Source organism: Saccopteryx leptura, chromosome 11 (genome assembly GCF_036850995.1).
Source record: "Saccopteryx leptura isolate mSacLep1 chromosome 11, mSacLep1_pri_phased_curated, whole genome shotgun sequence".
NCBI lineage: Eukaryota > Metazoa > Chordata > Mammalia > Chiroptera > Emballonuridae > Saccopteryx > Saccopteryx leptura.
The window spans coordinates 54,256,292-54,275,432 of record NC_089513.1 but is presented as its reverse complement, the minus strand read 5'-3'; the positions used below and the strand labels follow the sequence as shown (position 1 = coordinate 54,275,432).

General features: G+C 40.7%; 1 protein-coding gene and 1 pseudogene across 7 annotated transcripts in view; one reads left to right on the top strand and one right to left on the bottom strand.

Moving 5' to 3' along the window:
- ARHGAP28 (Rho GTPase activating protein 28) overlaps nucleotides 1-19,141 on the bottom strand; it is a 240,942-nt gene that overhangs the window by 164,082 nt on the left and 57,719 nt on the right. The window contains exon 1 of one of the 7 annotated variants that reach the window (XM_066352934.1): nucleotides 8,921-9,123. The exons of 5 other annotated variants lie outside the window; for them this stretch is intronic. In XM_066352934.1, the coding sequence (XP_066209031.1) occupies nucleotides 8,921-9,024 (104 nt within the window). In that variant the 5' untranslated portion in view covers nucleotides 9,025-9,123. Of the gene's footprint in view, nucleotides 1-8,920; nucleotides 9,124-19,141 lie in introns of those variants that run through there. One more of the 7 variants, XM_066352935.1, reaches the window with a different exon arrangement.
- The window catches only part of LOC136383451 (interferon-inducible double-stranded RNA-dependent protein kinase activator A-like), a 55,807-nt pseudogene continuing 48,340 nt past the window's right edge, over nucleotides 11,675-19,141 (top strand).

The following is a 19,141-nucleotide window of genomic DNA, read 5'->3' as shown; positions in this document are numbered from 1 at the left end:
GTCTGGCATCAATCCTCTGAGAGTAATACTGGTAAAAATTAACAGTTAATGGCTGAGCCACTGTCTAAGGAAGCTTGTAATCAAGTTGACAGAGGCTTGAGAAATACCGCTGTCCAACCCAAAAGTCCCTACCATACCCATCAAACTGGAACACTGCTAAGGAGGATCATACCTTCAATATTTGTGGCCTTCCTGGATTCAGTCTTTAATCTCTTTCAGTACCTCTCTACTTGCCTACTTGCAGCACCCCAACCCTTTATCCATTGCCACAGTTACACCTACACACTGAGGATCACAAATCTTTGGCCTGTTTACTCTGGAGCTCTGACTCTTCAGGATGTCATATTGCCTTTAATATGTTCTCCTCCATCTGAAACTCATCATGTCTAAAGCTTAGCTCCCTCTTGATTGTAATCACTCCTTTTTCCCAACATCAGGAGTGTTGTCATTAAACACCCTGCCATTTTTATCCCTTTCCCTTCTTTACCCTCCATATTGGACAGATCCACAAACCAGGGCAAGTCTACCTTCACACATCTCTCACGTCCATTTTTTCAATTTAGTTGTATATCCAGTATATGTATTTATGATCTATCTAGGGCAGTGATTTTCAACCTTTGTTTCTCATGCACTCATAAACTAATTACTAAAGAAAAAGGGGCCCTGACCTCTTCTTCTTTAGTAACTAATTTATTTGTGCCATGAGATGAAAATGGTTGTATTTAGTCAGGGGCACTGACCTTAGTAATTAGTGTGTGTTTGTGCCATGAAAAAGAAAAGGTTGAAAATCACTGATTTAGGGCACTGACCTAACTTGTCTCCCAATATCTGGTCTCCTCTCATTTTAATACCCTTTACATACACTTGAAAGAATTACGTTGCTAAAGAAAAAGTTATACAATGCCATTCTCTTGTTAATAATCAGTTGATGTGGCTTCCCTAATCACTGGCTCATTAGCTTGTATAGAAGTTTCTTTACAACTTGTCTTAGCTTACCTTTCCTAACTCATCTCTATCCTGCACTCCACAGTTTGTTTATAGTGATCTAATCATGCATTCCTTAAATAAGCTGTTGATCAGGAGTCAATAAGGATAAGATATTCCAGTGGCTAAGAAAGAGGGTTTTCCAGCTGCACTGATGGAAATTAAATCACAGATTTAACTCTTATTGGTAAACAGGTGTCCTCAGGTTATGACAGTCAACATATGACATTTTGATTTTATGATGCTCACTTCCATAAAAACTTTAAAAAATTGAGATGTGAGTGTTTCAGCTTATGCCATTAGCATTGTACTTACAGACTACACAGGCAAACTGGTTTGCGCACAGCAGAATATGTAGTAGAGATGTATGAGTCAGGGAGTTGGCGCCCCCCACTACACTTACCTACGTCATTTTGGACTGTTAAAAGAACAAGTGTTCTGTTTGTGTTAGGCTAGAGTGTGTTTTGACTTACACCAAAATTCGGGTTATATCACTGTCATAGGAACAGAACTGTGTCGTAACTCAAGGACCCCCTGTAATATATAACCTACGATGTGTCCACTCTGAGACTGATTTCTCATGTCTCAAAAATGGAATAACATAAGGTTACCATCAGAATTTATTAAACAAATGTGCTAGCTATTATAATACTCATCATCAGGTATATCTAAAACTATTACCTAAGGTAGAACAAATTTTCAAAGAAAAAACACTTTGTATGAAAATGTTATTATCACTTAATTGATGTCCTTAAGACATATATTCTTTGGTGTCTATAGGTTCTTGAGGTGATAGTTTGGAAAGAAAATTGAAAAATGTTTGTAACAATTAGGAACTATCCTGTTCAGGCTCTGATAATACCCACTTTTCTAGACTACTGACTTCTTAATTCATTGAGTACACAGAACTTCCATATGATATGCCTTATATTTCTATTTTATTTTCTATGTGTTATACCTTCAAATAAACCTTAGTATATAAACTTTATCTTATGCTTAACATCTCAATACTACATTTCCCAACAATGATTCTTGGTAGATGATCAAAAAATATCGAGATGAAAGTGAGTTATTATGCTAAAGATTGCTAATCCCCACAGTAAATGCCATGAGTTTCTGATGTTGGTGGACTATGATTTTTTTCTCCAACAGAATAATTATACTTCATAAAAGAAAAAAAAAATTTTCTTTTGTCATGCTGTACAAAGCAAAATGCAAATTAGCATGAGCCCATGGCCACAGAAATTAAAATTAGGCTTTGAACAATTAAGCATTTTAATTATAATGTTGATCAGTACAGTTCATAACACAGAAGTCATATTTCTCCAGGTGACCTGCACTACTTGATACCAGTAAATATATACATTGCTTATAAAAACATCAGCTAATAACTGATTGCAAGTGAACAATTCTTTGAGTCTGACCTCTAGTTGGAGACCACCTCACAATTCTTCCCTGGGATAATATTCCTCTCCAATATTCTGTCTCCATAAATTTCTAAACGTTTTTTTGGATAACCATGTTTTAAGGATTCACAAAGTCATGTTCATAAGTTATTCTGAACTTCTTCAGTAAAATTCACACTTAACTGAGTACCTCTGGATACAGCCAACAATTATTAGCAGTAACTATATGCCAGGCACCATTCTAAGCACTTCACACACACTCACTGGGTCAATCCTTACAATAACCCTGTAAGGTAGGTACTACTATCTCCATTTTACAGATCTGACAACTGATGTTTAGGGAAAAAATTCACATGCCCGTGATTATATATACTATTACTAAGGGGTACAGCTAGGTTTGCACTCAGTCTTTCCAATCCCAGAGCCTCTGCTCTCAACCACCAGGCCATGCTGATCCCATAAAGTAGAACTCAATCAGCACTACGAGCCTTAGACAATCATTTGGGAACTCAAAGGAAGAACAAAATGTTCCCTATTTAAGGTCAGAAAAGACCTCCCGGAGAAGAATACGCAGGATTCTGATTGGCAGAGATAGGACAGGCATGACTACTTACTAGTCTCATAAACAGTTTTGAATAATAATAATCTAAAAATCAAGCAATTTCCCATTGGGAGGATGCATAAACTGAATCTGACAGGATGAAACAACAGGAGTAAGTTCAGAAACTTCAGCTGCATATGTTTAGGATGATTGCTTCCTGGCATGACTACAATTCATGTGAAAAAGATGAAGAGATTTTGGCCAAATGGAAGGTCAGTCCAAGCCAACAGCATTATGCGGATGCCAAGAAAACTAACTGGATTCTGAGTGGCACAGAAATATGTCATACAGAAAGTGGAGATGATTACCCTAAATGCAGCAACACTGGAATTCAGCTGTGGGCATCACATTAAGGAAGGATGTTGACAACCAGGACTGAATTCAGAGCAGGATGGATGAGGAGAGACCATCGAAAAGCCATGCCACATGTGAAATGCTAGATGCACTGGAGAAATTTAGAAGGCTCCGGGGAAGCAATGTTCATGGTCTTCAAATATTTCAAGAATTGCCTTGGGAAGAACATCTGTGTAGACTCGCTCATGTTATAAAAATAGAACCAATGGGAGGATAAGAGAACCAATGACTCAACTAATATTAGCAGCCAGCTCTGTCTCAGTAACTTAGTTACTGAGGTAAAAGCAGTGATCGGTATCCAGTGGGACCTACATGCTAGCCAGGGACAAGACAATGCTTTTAGAAAGAATACTCATCTTGCTGAGTATGGCCGTACATAAATATTAAAGGAAAAAATATTGATAATCTAGTCTTTACAAATTTGGAGGAGTCCATTTGAGGAAAGTGGTGAGATAGTGCTTTAATAAGATAAGGGGTATGGAATTTGAGCTGGACTTTGACAGTGAATTAGTTTACAGATCCAAAGTGGTCCAGTCACCACCCAAAAGCCAAATCTTCAGCAAACAAAATTGCAAACAGATTACCAAAAATGCTCAGTGAATCCAGTGAGGGTTTAAGAACATAAAATAATTCTCTGTAATACATCATTTTCAAACAGTTCCTAAGAGGTAATGTGATTCTTTTCCATTCTTTCCTCACAACGGTAACAGACCTACACACACCAAAGCACAGTGACAAGATTGACATATCACTAGGGAAGAGAAATAGGTTCCATCTCCTTCAAGAGAGTGGGTCAGAAAAGGAGGTAAAAATGGTTTGAGAACAGAGGAAAGGGGAACCCCACTAATGAGGAGAAACAGCCTCCCAGCATTGTTCAGTCCAGCAGCTACCTCCACCAAAAACTCAGAGAGTTCCCACAATCTCCAGCCTGAAAAACACAGGCAAAAAGCAAGAAAGTCCGTCGTCCACGCAGTATTGTATAAAAGAAAATGCCCAGGTCTCCGAGTTAAACTTCCACATTCCTGCCTTGCTACTGTCAGCTTATCAACTTGGTCAACACACAAAACCCTCATTGTGCCTTAGTTTCCTCATCTGTAAACTGTGGACAGCCACTTCTGCATGGAGTTTTTGTGAAGCTCCATAAAGTAGTATTCCTAAAATGGCTGGCAACATCCTATAATCCCACACCTACCATTTCTTGTTCAAGTTGAGTTTAATATCAACTTTCCGATTTCTTCAATTTCATAATTCAGAAAGCAGTTTAGAAGGGATTGCAACCTCTTACTGGTAAGGGATTTCCATAGATCAACCTTTTTGCAAAAAGAGATTATGCTCTAGGATATTTTGTTGTGCAAGGAAGAGGAGGTGGAGGGATTGTGGGGGGAGTCAGTGTAGGGTAGAGAAGGAGGTGGTGAAGGAGGTGTGGTGAAAAGGAAGAAGAGAAGCTGCCACTTCTAGGGACAGATCAAGTGATAAATCCTGTAGTACTTGAACTAGAATATAGTAGAAGCTTCATACCTACTGAATAATTTGAGGTTGGCAAAGAATGAAATGGAAGACAATTCATGACAATATGCTATTACTTAAAAAAAGAATCTTTTGGCCCTGGCCGGCTGGCTCATTGGTAGAGCATCGGCCTGGCGTGCAGAAGTCCCGGGTTTGATTCCCGGCCAGGGCACACAGGAGAAGCACCCATCTGCTTCTCCACGCCTCCCCCTCTCCTTCCTCTCTCTCTCTTCCCCTCCCACAGCGAGGCTCCATTGGAGCAAAGATGGCCCCGGCGCTGGGGATGGCTCCTTGGCCTCTGCCCCAGGCGCTAGAGTGGCTCTGGTCACGGCAGAGCGACGCCCCGGAGGGGCAGAGCATCGCCCCCTGGTGGGCGTGCCGGGTGGATCCCGGTCGGGCACACGCGGGAGTCTGACTGTCTCTCCCCGTTTCCAGCTTCAGAAAAATACAAAAAAAAAAAAAAAGAATCTTTTGAAGTGATCTTTTTGCCTTATTGTATCAATATATTTCTAAGGACACCATGTCTGGAATATTCCCACAGTGCCTGCAGATGTCACACCATTGCTGAAAGCACTTTTCAACCAGATTGGGCTCTTCCATAACTGCTTCCCTATGATCACTGCCTCTATTTCCCAGCATTCCTTCTGAGGTTTACGGAAGTGCTATTTGGAATGAGCTCTGCATCTTGTGGAACAAGAAGAAAAACAGGGTGAAGTGTGTCCAGTGACATCTACTAGTTCCAAAAGTTTCAGGTAGTTAAGTATATAAGTAACTAAAATATCATGATTTTTGTGAGGCACCAGATTGGTTTCTTGGAAAGTCTAAAACTAGGTTGATCTTCAGCTAAGCAGCAGATATCACTTACATATCGGGCTCAAATTTTATTATGTATATTCGTAAGAGAAAGAAAAACATTTAAATCTTCATGTTCACTTAATTAAATACATCTAACAGAGACTTTGTATCATCATAGCTCACAGAGAGGAGACTTGTTTACTCTGCTCACTTACAAACCCGGAGTCTGTGTGGTATCTGAGCTTTGTAAACCTATCTTTTATTCATCACTAAAGTCACCTAGCAACGAATGTCCATCTAATCAGCACTTACAGTGTCCAAACACCCCTATCAATAGTTTTTCCCCCTTAAATAATCCACAGGCTTCTTTATCACAAAGAAACAATTCTCTTTTCTCATTCCTTCCTTCCTTCCGTTTATATATATAAGCACTTGGGGGTTGTTCCTGGTGCAATCTTCTCTCTGTGAATGGTCTTATCACCAATCACATTACACCTTCAGAGAGCGCTGCCAAGGAGGGTGGACTGTCTCCCCAGGCGCTCGTCAGCGGCTTCCCTGCACGTTTGCTACAATAATACAGCACATCTTGACTAAACTGTGTTCACTCTCTGCTTTTGGAAAATTTCCAGGCAGGGTCTGTGTTTACGTCAGCAAGACTGATGATTCAGAACACCGTCTCCGGGGTTTTAAACAGCCTCGAAACCCACTCCTGCTCTCAGCTCAGCGGCGGTCAGTAGGAAGCCTCCCAGTAACTGTTGCTTCACTTTGTCCTTCTACTTATTGCCGAGGGGCTCTGATTTCCTTTTTGATCATTTCATAAGCCATTTTGTTGCTTTATTCCTAAAATTTTTGCCAGAACCTTGACTACTAGATCTTTGCATTATTGTACCTATTGTCTTTGGAGTTCCTTATCTGTAAAGATCCCCCTTACTTGGGTAAGCTAAACTGTGTTCTTTTTATCCATCTGATTTTCTTTTTCAGCTTTAGGATTATAATGGCTTTTGATTACATTTTGAGATGTAAATACAAGCGGCTTGACCTGTGGTAGCTCAGTGGATAAGGCATTGACCTAGAACGCTGGGGTCGCTCGTTTGGACTTGCCAGGACAGGCACACAGGAGAAGGAACTATTGGTTGATGTTTCCCGCTCCTTCCCCACTGCTGCCCCTGCCTTTCTCTCTCTCTTTTCTCTCTAAAATCAGTAAATAAAATCTTCAGACCCTGGCTGGTTGGCTCAGTATAAGCACGTCGGCACGGCATACGGATCTTCCAGGTTACATTCTCCAGTCAGGGCACACAGAAGAAGTGACCAGCTGCATCTCTTCCCCACTCTCTCCCCCTTCTTTCTCTCTTCCTCTCCCCCAGCCAGTGGCTCGTTTGGTTTGAGAGTGGCCCTAGGCGCTGAGTATAGCTCAGTTTGTCCAAGCGTCAGCCTCAGGCACTAAAAATAGCTTGACTGATTTGAGCATCAGCCCCACACAGGGATAACAGGTGGATCCCACTGGGGGTGCATACGGGAATCTGTCTGTCCATCTCCCTTCTTCTCACTTAAAAAAAAAATCTTTTAAAAAAATGTAAACAAGTTTAGCTTGTTAAACTTGCCTTTGATCAGCACAGTTGCTATTCAGTTAATCCCTCGATTAGAGTTTAACAAGAACCTTACAAAATGTGTAAAAGATAGGGCACAGGGCAGTGAGTATATGCAGAACTATAGAGGCTATCAAAGTGAAACTACAGAATGTGAAACTTAAAAACAATGTCTAAGTATAATGCAAATCCCTTATTATATACAAGATTTAACGTTAAACTCTCCCCATTTGCTAATTATCATCAAACCACATAAATTTTAAATTATTTTCACAAAAAATGAGCACATTAAGATGTTGCCACATCCTAGACACTGTGCTAGAAATTTATACCCTATCATGGGCCTGGGTTTTGCTTACCACCTTCTGATATCTGAAGTAAGACTTAGGAAATAAAACCTTTTTACCCCTCCCCCACACTATACAAAAAAGCAATATTTCATCTAAGAAGGCCCTTTACCTCACACTATTTTAAAAAGGAGACTCTTTGGGGTCAAAGCAGACATCGCCTTTGATTATAAAATACCCTGGTGAAACAATTTAAACACTAAGGAAACTATAAACACAATTATAAAATATTAGAAAGATGATGCTACTTAACTAAGAAGAAACCAGAATACTCTGAAGCAAATGATTCTAATCTAATCTGATCTAAAGAAAATGGAATTCAGATAAACAATCAAAACCATCCTTCCTAACATGTCTCTTCCCTTGAACAAAAATTAAAAGAAAATCAAGACAAATGAGTTATTGACAAGTGGCTGTTTGGATAAGAATATTTAAACATGAAAGGTTAATTGGTTCTATGGAAACCTTTCTGGGAAGAGCGGGCCATCGGTGTTTCTTGAAGTAGACCCTTAGCTTGTTATTAAACAGAACAATCATGGCTTCGAGAGTATACTCTCACACAGGTGCCAATTTCTAGAAAAAGTTACCTGAAGGAAGAGTAGGCAGAAGCCTGAAAAAAGCAGAAGAATAGACAGAGGCAGGTCACACAAATTCCCAGGCAGAGTATCCTTCTGTAGGGTAGGCATATACTGAGAACTCCCTCCCCCCTCATCTGTCTTCTTTAGGATCAGGGCAACAAACCCAGCCACTTCTGCTCAGTGTGACCAAAAGCTCTTCCCCTTTGTCCCAGCACTGAGAACAAGGGGAAGAGCTTGGTAGGCTGACCAGAGAAATACATTAATCTCGTTAAATAGGGAAGGGCTTGCTTATAGAACAGAGTCTGCCTCAGAAGATGGTTCTAAAATCACATAATTATACGGAAAGATTGAATTGGCTAGTTTAAAAGCTCTAGCTGAAAAACAGGAATTGGCAACGAAAGATTTCTAAACTATTCTTTTTTATGCATCTATCAAGATCCTATTCTACCTAGTCTTCCCAAATTAGTAACAGGGTTTATCTACTTGCTTCTGTATCTGACCTGGAGAAATTTACATTCACACTGTAACAAAAGCCCTTTGTAGAAGGTTAAAAATTAGTTGACTAACACTTCACAAGACATAGCTCTAATCCACTCGTAAAACTATGAAGTCCCACCTATGCATTCGCTTAATATCTGATTTATTTTAAAAGCTGTAGCAACTATTTGCTCTCTTCTTTTCTTTTTTTAAATAAGAAAAAGAACCAGGCTGCAGAAAGAAGTGTGTAGCCCGTTACTGATTTAGGAAGTCCTCTGCACCTTACCTCTTAGCAGGTGAAAATCCTTCAGGGATGATGGGCTCAGGGGAGAGAAGCACAAGCTCTCTCTGTGACCACGCTTCCTCATGGCCCCGAGGCGGGGAGCCCATCCTCTGGCCCCTACTCACCACCTCACACCACTGCCGCCTCCACTGCCAGGCTAGGCCCGCCCTGGCTGCCTCCAGCCCGGTAGGGCTGGGGAAACACTGGGCAGCGGAGTTCCTCGCCTAAGTGGAGAGCTCATTCCCACTGCACCGTAGCTATTTAAAGAGGTGGGGCCTGCAGGACAAATGTGGCCTCCGAGCCTTCCTGTTTGTGTCCTAGCTCAAATTTTCACCCATTTCCTAAGGAAGACTGCAGAGTGTAATAACCCTGGAGATGGCTGAGATTCGTGAAAATAGTGTGTGAGGGCAATTTTTAGAAAGTTTTTTTTTCCTGGCCTTCTTTTCTCCACAGTCAGATAGGAGGCTTTGAAAGTACTTTAAAAGTCAAAAGCAAAAACTATCTGTGGTGTCTTGGTAAAGGTGTTCTACTCCTGAAAGATTTTTTTACCTGAAATGTAGAAAGAAAAAAAAATTGTGGATGATTTATCCAATATATATTAATCACATCATAATGCAGGGAAAAAAAATGCGATGTAGGGTCAGAAGCAAGGGTTTGATTCAGAAAACCTTTGCCATATACTAGCTTTAATAAAAGAAATTTACCCAATCTCTCTGGGCCTGTTTCTTTGTCTGAATAAATGAGACTAATAACATGTAATTTACATGTGTGTTCTGAGACCTGTGTAAATGACAGGAAAAGACCCTATGCTTTGCCTGTCTAAAAGTCAGACCATGCTGTCGTTACATTGAACTACCTAACTTCCCAGCTGCTGTCACACAATGTCAGGCATTAGTAAGTAGCTAGATAAAAATGTGTAAATGCATCTCCTTTCTTCTCTGCAAAATATGTATTTATTTGCTTGTGTGTTCTCTGACTTCCTCATGGGCACCGAGGTTGTAGCAGGGCCAGAGACTTCACTGGTAATGCTGAGCTCACATATTTCCAGGACCAACAACAGCTCTTGGCATATATTACCAAGCATTATGCAATAAATTTGACTAAGTAAATAAATAGATAAATGCATACATTCAGACAAAATCAAGTGCAATACTCTGCAACAAATATCTATTGAATTAGTGAAATGAACCACGACTTTTTCCCATAAAGAAATATCGCAGGAATATGCAATAATAGAATTTTAAGGCAAGTTGGAGCTCTTACAAATATTTAAGATAAATATGAATGCATGTTTTGTTAGATCACCCTGTTCAAATATACTATATTAAGATGGTTGATGTAAAAACTTCTTACATTATGAATACTAGGTACAGTATTTAATATGAATTAATTCACTGAAAGAAAATTTAGCTTAGTTTAGAACAGGGGTCCTCAAACTACGGCCCGCGGGCCACATGCGGCCCCCTGAGGCCATTTATCCGGCCCCCACCTCACTTCTGGAAGGGGCACCTCTTTCATTGGTGGTCAGTGAGAGAGCATAGTTCCCATTGAAATACTGGTCAGTTTGTCGATTTAAATTTACTTGTTCTTTATTTTAAATATTGTATTTGTTCCCGTTTTGTTTTTTTACTTTAAAATAAGATATGTGTAGTGTGCATAGGGATTTGTTCATAGTTTTTTTTTTATAGTCCAGCCCTCCAACGGTCTGAGGGACAGTGAACTAGTCCCCTGTGTAAAAAGTTTGGGGACCCCTGGTTTAGAATGTACCCTAAAATCATTCCTCAGTCCTATTTCTGTTAAAAACGGAAACTCTCTTCTGGTGTCCATTAAGTCCTAGGTTGGCAGCAGTAGAATTTGATAAGGACTCACTGATTTCTTTCAAAGCATTATTCTAGACAAGAAGGATAAAGATGTGTGGTCCCTTGTGATTCTTTTGATACCACTACTAATGTTTAATATAACATAACATGGCAGGAGCAGGAGTTGGGACAGTCTCAGTGATCTGAAACAATAGATTTTGTTTTGAACCTTCACACTGTTGTCTGAATTCAGTTCTGGCCAGTTCAGGCCAATAAGAAACTTAAATCAATTCTTTGATAGCTGCTCGTTAATCTATCATGTGTACCAAAGATAAGGACTTAAGAGGATAGTTGTCCACTTCACCAAATTACCAAGAGAGGAAGGATCCTGAAACTGAAAGATCTTGTGAAACATAAGGATTTCTCTCGCTTTGCTGGAGAAACAGGAGCTCCTAGAGCCCTCCCTCCCTCCCCTCCCTGCCCTCTCTCATCTCCTACTTCAGGGACGGAATATGAGCTCTCCTGTTACAGATCTCTTCGCAAGCGTTAACAAGGGAAAAGTGATTTAAAGGTGTTCGCTCTGAATCAAGTCATTTCGGTTCCAAAATACGAGGAAGCATTTCATAATCATAAAGTCTGAAAGTTCTATAGCTCTTGGCCGATAAAAGAGAATCTCTGAAGAACAGAGCGGTGGTCGAGTAAACAGAATTTATTGCCATTAGCAAGTAATTATGTTCTCTACGTTTTCTAAGCTCAAAGTTTCAGACGCTGTGAAGATGATCTCTGCCACATCCCTTCTCCTTCTCCTCTCCAGCAGTTTCTTTTCATTCTAGAGCCATTTTTTTTTAACTGAGGGTTAAAGATTCTAAAGAAGTTCTGAAATAGATTTTTGACACCTTTCAGCAGCAAGACCTACTTGCCTTACACGTAGCCCCTGGCCTAACAAACACCCGTCTACATGGAGCTTCTGGGTTCAAGTACGTGGGGTATCAGATATAGCTTAAACGCCTCCCGGAACATGCACGTTTGACCCTGGGAAGGGGGTTGCATTGTGGAAGCTGTCACCCAATAGTCAAGCTTCTTCATCTAATGTAAGAGCTCTTGGCAGCCCTCACCTGGAGGCTCCAACACGCATTCCTGGGGATTCTGGCCAACCTGATGTTACTCTCTGGATTAGTAGCCTCGCTGCCCGGGCTCCTGATGGCCTTAATGAAGATATCTCTGTTACTCAGTTAGCAAATAAAAAAGATAACTTCACGTTACTGACGACAGGGTCTTCCTGTGCTGCTTCTATTATAATTTGAGACCATATATCTAATTTTAATAGACATTTATCTAATACTACAGCAAACGTTATAATCAATCTGTAAGAGAAGACAATTTACAGGCAAGACTAAAATGAGCAAATATGTATAAAACATTTTATCCCAAAGCCGGCCATTACTGGGTATGTACACCGTGCAACAGAGCAATGATGAATTTCTCCTTTATGCTATCTGTTGTTTTATAGAAAGATAGCTGATTTCAAGTCAGCTGACTTTAGTACCTATGCTTATTAGTAATAAAATAAGTAAATCAGAGTTCCAATGGAAGAGTAACCTTATTAATAAGGAAGTATTATGATAGCAAGTTAATTTGGAGTTTAGGGCTACTCTTTTCCAAAATGAGAAATATAGGGATACTATTTCTTCCTCCTTTTCTCCCTTTCAACTTGCTGTGGGCAAGGGCTCTTCTAGATGCTGTGAAGACACATGATATGTAAGTACAGGGTGCCTACTCTCAATTAATTCATGACAGGACAAGACAGGTACAGAAATAACGACAGTACAAAGGCAGTACATAGTAAAGGGGGAAATACAGTGTGTCCATAAAGTCATGGTGCACTTTTGACGGGTCACAGGAAAGCAACAAAAGACGATAGAAATGTGAAATCTGCACCAAATAAAAGGAAAACTCTCCCAGTTTCATACCTATTCAGTGCAGTTCGATGTGGGCTCATGCACAGATTTTTTAGGGCTCCTTAGATAGCTATCCCGTATAGCCTCTACAGACTCGTCACTGACTGATGATGGCTTACCAGAACGAGGTTTCTCCATCAAACTGCCGGTTTCCTTCAACTGCTTATCCCACTGAGTAATGTCATTCCTATGTGGTGGCACTTCGTTATAAACGCGCTGATATTCACATTGCACTTTGGTCACAGATTCGAATTTAGCGAGCCACAGAACACACTGAACTTTCCTCTGTACTGTCTACATCTCGACTGGCATGGCCGTGGGCTGCTCCGCTGTATATATGGTGTTACGTCATCATCTGCGCATGTGCACATGCTGCCACATCATCCTACAGAAACTGGGAGGGTTTTTCTTTTATGTGGTGCAGATTTCACATTTCTATCGTCTTTTGTTGCTTTCCTGTGACCGGTCAAAAGTGCACCATGACCTTACAGACACACTGCATAGCCTAATATCAAGAGTGCAGGGCATGAGGTGAGAAGGTCATAGATTCAAATTCTGGCTTTGCCAAACCCATGTTATGTGACCTTGAACAAATTTCTTAATCCCTCTCAGCCCTGCTTTCATCGTGGGTAGTCGAGAACATACTAGACCTGCCTCATAGGGACATGGTGAAAATTAAATGAACTTATGAATGCAAATCCTTAGCAGATTGCCTGGCTTTTAAAAGTCCTAAATAAATTGCATTGATGCAGGAGAAAAATAGTAAAAGAAATACTTAAATTGCCATGGAGATTTAAAGAAGAAAAGAAAGCTATCTATAACTGAAATAAGAGATATAGAATTTTCCAGCCAGGAAAATGCTTTCTTAGAATACTTTGATATGTAAAGGCTATCCTTGACTTATAGCCCTTAAGTATGGAAGAGGACTGAAAAAAGAGTACTGGGAAAGAAGAGGGGCCTATCCCCCCCCGCCCCCCAAGCATCACACCCCCTTCTTTTCCAGGCTGCGCAACCATGGTCCTGTGTCTAATTGCAGCCTGCGCTAACCCAAAGCACAGAAAATGGTCTTGGAATCTCTTCTCTTTCTCCTGTAAAATTCTTTCTCTCTCAACACCCAAAATGGTCTCAAAGGCAACCTCGGTATGTAGGAGAAAACAACCAGAATATCCACAAAAATGAAAACTTCTGTTTCTGGCCATGATGGATTAAGTGGGACTGGATTAGCCTTCCCACTTATACATAACTGGAAAACTTGATAGATGATGTGAAACGCTGTTTATAGATATTAGATTAAAGGAAGAACAAAATGTGATCCCGGCGAGAAGGGAACATCTGTGTGGAGCTGTGCTGTGCGGGTAACCCACCGCTGGGCCCGGGTGCACATTCCAGGCTGGCAGGCAGGAACACTGGGGTCTCACAGCACTAAGGGGACACAGGATAGAGTTTACAGAGGCTAAGGCAGATGGAATTTGCTAGGAAAAGTACCATACAGGAAGGATCTCTGCAGACAAAGAGCTCATGAAATTGATGTCGAAGTTTTCTTGAGTTTGTTCTGAATATTAAGTCACACATGCACACAGTCAACTTCATAATTATGGGGAGGGGATAAATATCTACAAATTAAAATCATTCCCAGGTCTGCCAAAGAGCTATGAGGCTCTGAGTTGTTACCAGCCAGAACAAGAAGTCTCTTCTGAGTACCTGGGGCTTAAGTTCACAACACCAGAAAATTCTTTAGTAGTACAGTACTTCAAAGTATCAGTTTCATCAGTCTGGCTAACTCAGCCTTAGACTAAAGACTATCCCAGACCTGCCCTAACACACCTTTGAAAAGAAAGACAAAACTACCCTAGATAAAACAAAACAAACAAAAAGACCACCAGCTCATCATTCAATAAAAAACCATGACACATGCAAAGAAGCAGGAAAATGAGACAGAGAAATAGCCAGAAATGACTGAGCTAAAGAAATTACACAGGGAGTGACGTCACGGAAATGGCGCCGTGAGCAGCGCGTCCAACAGATCTCCCCAAAATCTCAACAAATTTATCAACTAGAAACAGAAAAATTTATCCTCGGAGCATCCTGGAGTTCCACACACACACTGAAAGCGAAAGGACTGTTGCCGAGGAGGGAATACGCCTGGGGTGAGTCAACCCACACGTGCAGCTGTCCGCGCCACGTCCCGGGGAGTGCCGGCAACCACCGGCGTGCTCTGAGAAGCCGCGCGCGCCCGCGCCCCGAGCCGCGTCCCGGGGAGTGCCGGCCACCACTGCGTGCTCTGAGAAGCCGCGCGCCCGCGCCCCGAGCCGCGTCCCGGGGAGTGCCGGCCACCACTGCGTGCTCTGAGAAGCCGTGCGCCCGCGCCCCGAGCCGCGTCCCGGGGAGTGCCGGCCACCACTGGCGTGCTCTGAGAAGCCGCGCGCGCACACGCCCTGAGCCGCGTCCCGGGGAGTGCCGGCAACCACCGGTGTGCTCTGAGAAGCCGCGTGCCCGCGCCCCGAGCCGCGTCCGGGGGAGTGCCGGCAACCACCGGCGTGCTCTGAGAAGCCCTGTGCGCGCGTGCCCTGTGACGCAGTCGGGGAGGGGCGCCAAACCTGTCTTTACTAGTCAGGAGATTCTCTCCGTGGACGGGGCACCTCACCCAGCCATTCGAGCTAACAATCAAGCGTTGGGGGAGGGGCGCACAGGCAGCCTGAAATACTCTCTGGAGCACAGCTGCGGATCCAATCACTGAAATTAGCTTAACCCACAAAATCTACGCACCCACGGGGCTCTAATTGATAAGATCTCTCCCAGTTCAGTGATCCAAGACAAGAGGCATAATATTTTTCAGTGCCTTTCGCTAAAGGGGCGGGGGCAACTTCTGATTGACAGAGCCTCCATATTCAGGGATATACCTAACAAGAGGGACTTGGCAGATAATAAGATCTATACTACACTAGTCGCAAGCAGCGAATAGTGCATCTTCTTTCCAGCCAAAACAGGCTACAAAGTGTGGAAAGCCTGGGTTGAGTGGTCCAACTGAATGGTAGGCGCTGAACAGTCACCTTGACAACAATTGACTCCCAGCCCCACCTGATTACGCTGGAGGCTCTGACTGCCAGAGCCTTACCCAGAGCCTTGCGCTGAGTGAGGATAGAGTGGGGATTCTCTTACTCCCCAGACAGAAGCAGTGGCAGCCTCATAGCTGGATCACCAGGCTGCTAATTCAGGAAGGGGAGACTAGGGGAGAGACTCCAAGAAAGCAAACTCTCTCTCATTGTTGGACTCTACAAATGCCAACAAGCCTTGACTACCAGTGAGACTAAAGCCAATTATATGACATTGCCATAGAATCCCATCAACTGCAAATTCCTACCTAAGCGTGACACAGGGGCAGAACCTGGGGTACAGAGTCACCGACCAGGAAGAGGGAGAGAAAAGAAAAAGGAAGAAGTTAACCTCTCAAAATCAAGAAAAATCCACAGACTTTATAACTTGTTCCACTAATTCTTTGTTGTTGTTGTTTCTCTCTTCTTTCTTATTGCCTTTATTTGTATTTCCTCCACCTCGGTCCTTTTATTCTCTGCCCATCTTATGCTACCCTTTTCTTGAACTACACTACCCATGAGTGTTACATTTTATTTCTTTTCTTCATCCTAACTCTCCCTTAGGGTTACACTCCAAAACCCTTAACTCTCATTCTCTCCCCTTTTGTTTTCTTTTTGTTTTTTTTCCCTTTCCTTTTTTTCTTCCTTTGTTTCTCTCTTTTTCTTATTTTTTCCTTTCTATTCATTCCTTCTTTTCTCCTTTTACTTTTCCTCTCATTTAATCCTCAATTACGAACAAATTATTTAATTTGGGACTCAAGTTTTTTTTGTTTTTGTTGTTTGTTCTTATTTTTTTTTTCTTTTCTGCTTTTGTTCCTGGTTTTCCTTTATTTGTTTGTTTTTGTGGCATTTTGGGTACTTTTTACATTGCTTTTTAACTCACTAGCATTCCTCCCAACCCAAAGTCTCCATTGTATTTAGTCTTCACTCCACTTAATACAACAGATTTTTACTTATTATTTTTATTTTTTTCTTCTTTAAATATTATTTTTTCTCTCCTTTTTTCTGTTTCCCTCTTATCCCCCTCATTATATCTCTTAGTCGACCATCACTTACAAGCAAATCATTTTATGCTTGTCTAAGATATCCTCCTTTTTTTTTTTTTTTTTTTTTTTTTTTTTTTTTTTTTTTGCATTTAGTAGGTCCCTACTCCCTTTTTTGCCCCTTGAACTCTTCACCCCAGATCAGGCCCTCCGTTATAGGCAGTTTTTGTTCCATTTAGCATAATATAATTTACAGGTCATCACGATATTTACCTAAAGAGGTGAGAGGAGGGAAGGAGAAGAAAGAAAAAAGGGGGAAATAATAAATCATTACTTTTTTTGTGAGTGGAGTGGTTTTTTTTGTTTGTTTTTTTTTCTTTTTCTTTTTTTTCTTTTTTCTTTTTTCTTTTTTTTCCCCCTTTTTATTCTTTATTAATTTTAATTAAGAATATCAACAAGACCACCTTCAGATGCCAATAAGAAAAAGGAAATCGAATATTATGGATACAAAAGATAGAGAGGTAACACAAATAGATGTGGAAAAATCTATGGAGAAAAGATTTAGCATACTGGAAGCCTTGGAGCCAAATGACAGAGAATTTAAAATAGAAATCTTAAAAATACTCAGAGATATACAAGAAAATACAGAAAGGCAATTTAGGGAAATCAGAAAACAACTCAATGATCACAAAGAATATATTACCAAGGAAATTGAAACTATAAAAACAAATCAAACAGAAATGAAAAACTCAATTCACGAACTGAAAAACGAGATAACAAGCTTAGCTAATAGAACAGCCCAGATAGAAGATAGGATTAGTGAAATAGAAGACAAGCAACTTGAGGGACAACAGAGAGAAAAAGAAAGAGACTCAAAAATAATGAAAAAACGAGAAAGCCCTACAGGAATTGTCTGACTCCATCAGAAAGAATAACATAAGAATAATAGGTATATCAGAGGGAGAAGAGAAAGAAAATGGAATGGAGAATATACTCAAACAAATAATAGATGAGAACTTCCCAAGCCTGTGGAAAGAACTAAAGCCTCAAATTCAAGAAGCAAACAGAACACCGAGTTTTCTTAACCCCAACAAACCCACTCCAAGGCACATCGTAATGAAGATGACACAAACCAATGACAAAGAAAAAATTCTCAAGGCAGCCAGGGAAAAGAAGAATACAACATATAAAGGAAGACCTATTAGATTATCATCAGACTTCTCAGCAGAAACTCTACAAGCTAGAAGAGAGTGGACCCCAATATTCAAAGCCCTGAAAGAGAGAAACTTTCAGCCAAGAATACTATACCCATCAAAGCTATCCTTCAAGTACGAAGGAGATATAAAAATATTCACAAATACAGAAAAGATGAGAGAATTTATCATCAGAAAGCCCCCACTCCAGGAAATACTAAAGGGGGTTTTCCAACCAGATTCAAAGAACAAAAGAAAACATAACCCCAAGTAACAGCTCCACCAAGAAAACAATAAAACCAAACTTAAACTGTGACAACAAAAAAAAAAAAAAAGGGGAGAAAGGATGAAGATTAACAGTAGCAAAGGACGATGAAGCGCAGAAACACTCATAAGAAAGGGTACTACAATGAATATGGTAGGTACCCTTTTCATTACTTAATGGTAACCACCCTTGAAAAAACCACACAAAAACACTTGACTTAAAAAAGGTAGCAACAGAGGAAAGAAGTATGGAATACAAACAAACAAAAACAAACGATAGAAAAACAAAAGAGAAGAATCAAACAAGATACAAAACTAACAGAAAGCAATTTATAAAATGGCAATAGGGAACCCACAAGTGTCAATAATTACACTAAATGTAAACGGATTAAACTTACCAATAAAAAGACACAGAGTAGCAGAATGGATTAAAAAAGAAAATCCAACTGTATGCTGCCTACAAGAAACTCATCTAAGCAACAAGGATAAAAACAAATTCAAAGTGAAAGGCTGGAAAACAATACTCCAAGCAAATAACATCCAAAAAAAAGCAGGTGTAGCAATACTCATATCTGATAATGCTGACTACAAGACAGAAAAGGTACTCAGAGACAAAAATGGTCATTTCATAATGATTAAGGGGACACTGAATCAAGAAGACATAACAATCCTTAATATATATGCACCAAACCAAGGAGCACCAAAATATATAAGACAGCTACTTACTGACCTTAAAACAAAAACTGACAAAAATACAATCATACTTGGAGACCTCAATACACCGCTGACGGCTCTAGATCGGTCATCCAAACAGAGAATCAATAAAGATATAGTGGCCTTAAACGAAATACTAGAACACCTGGATATGATAGACATCTACAGGACATTTCATCCCAAAGCGACAGAGTATACATTTTTCTCTAGTGTACATGGAA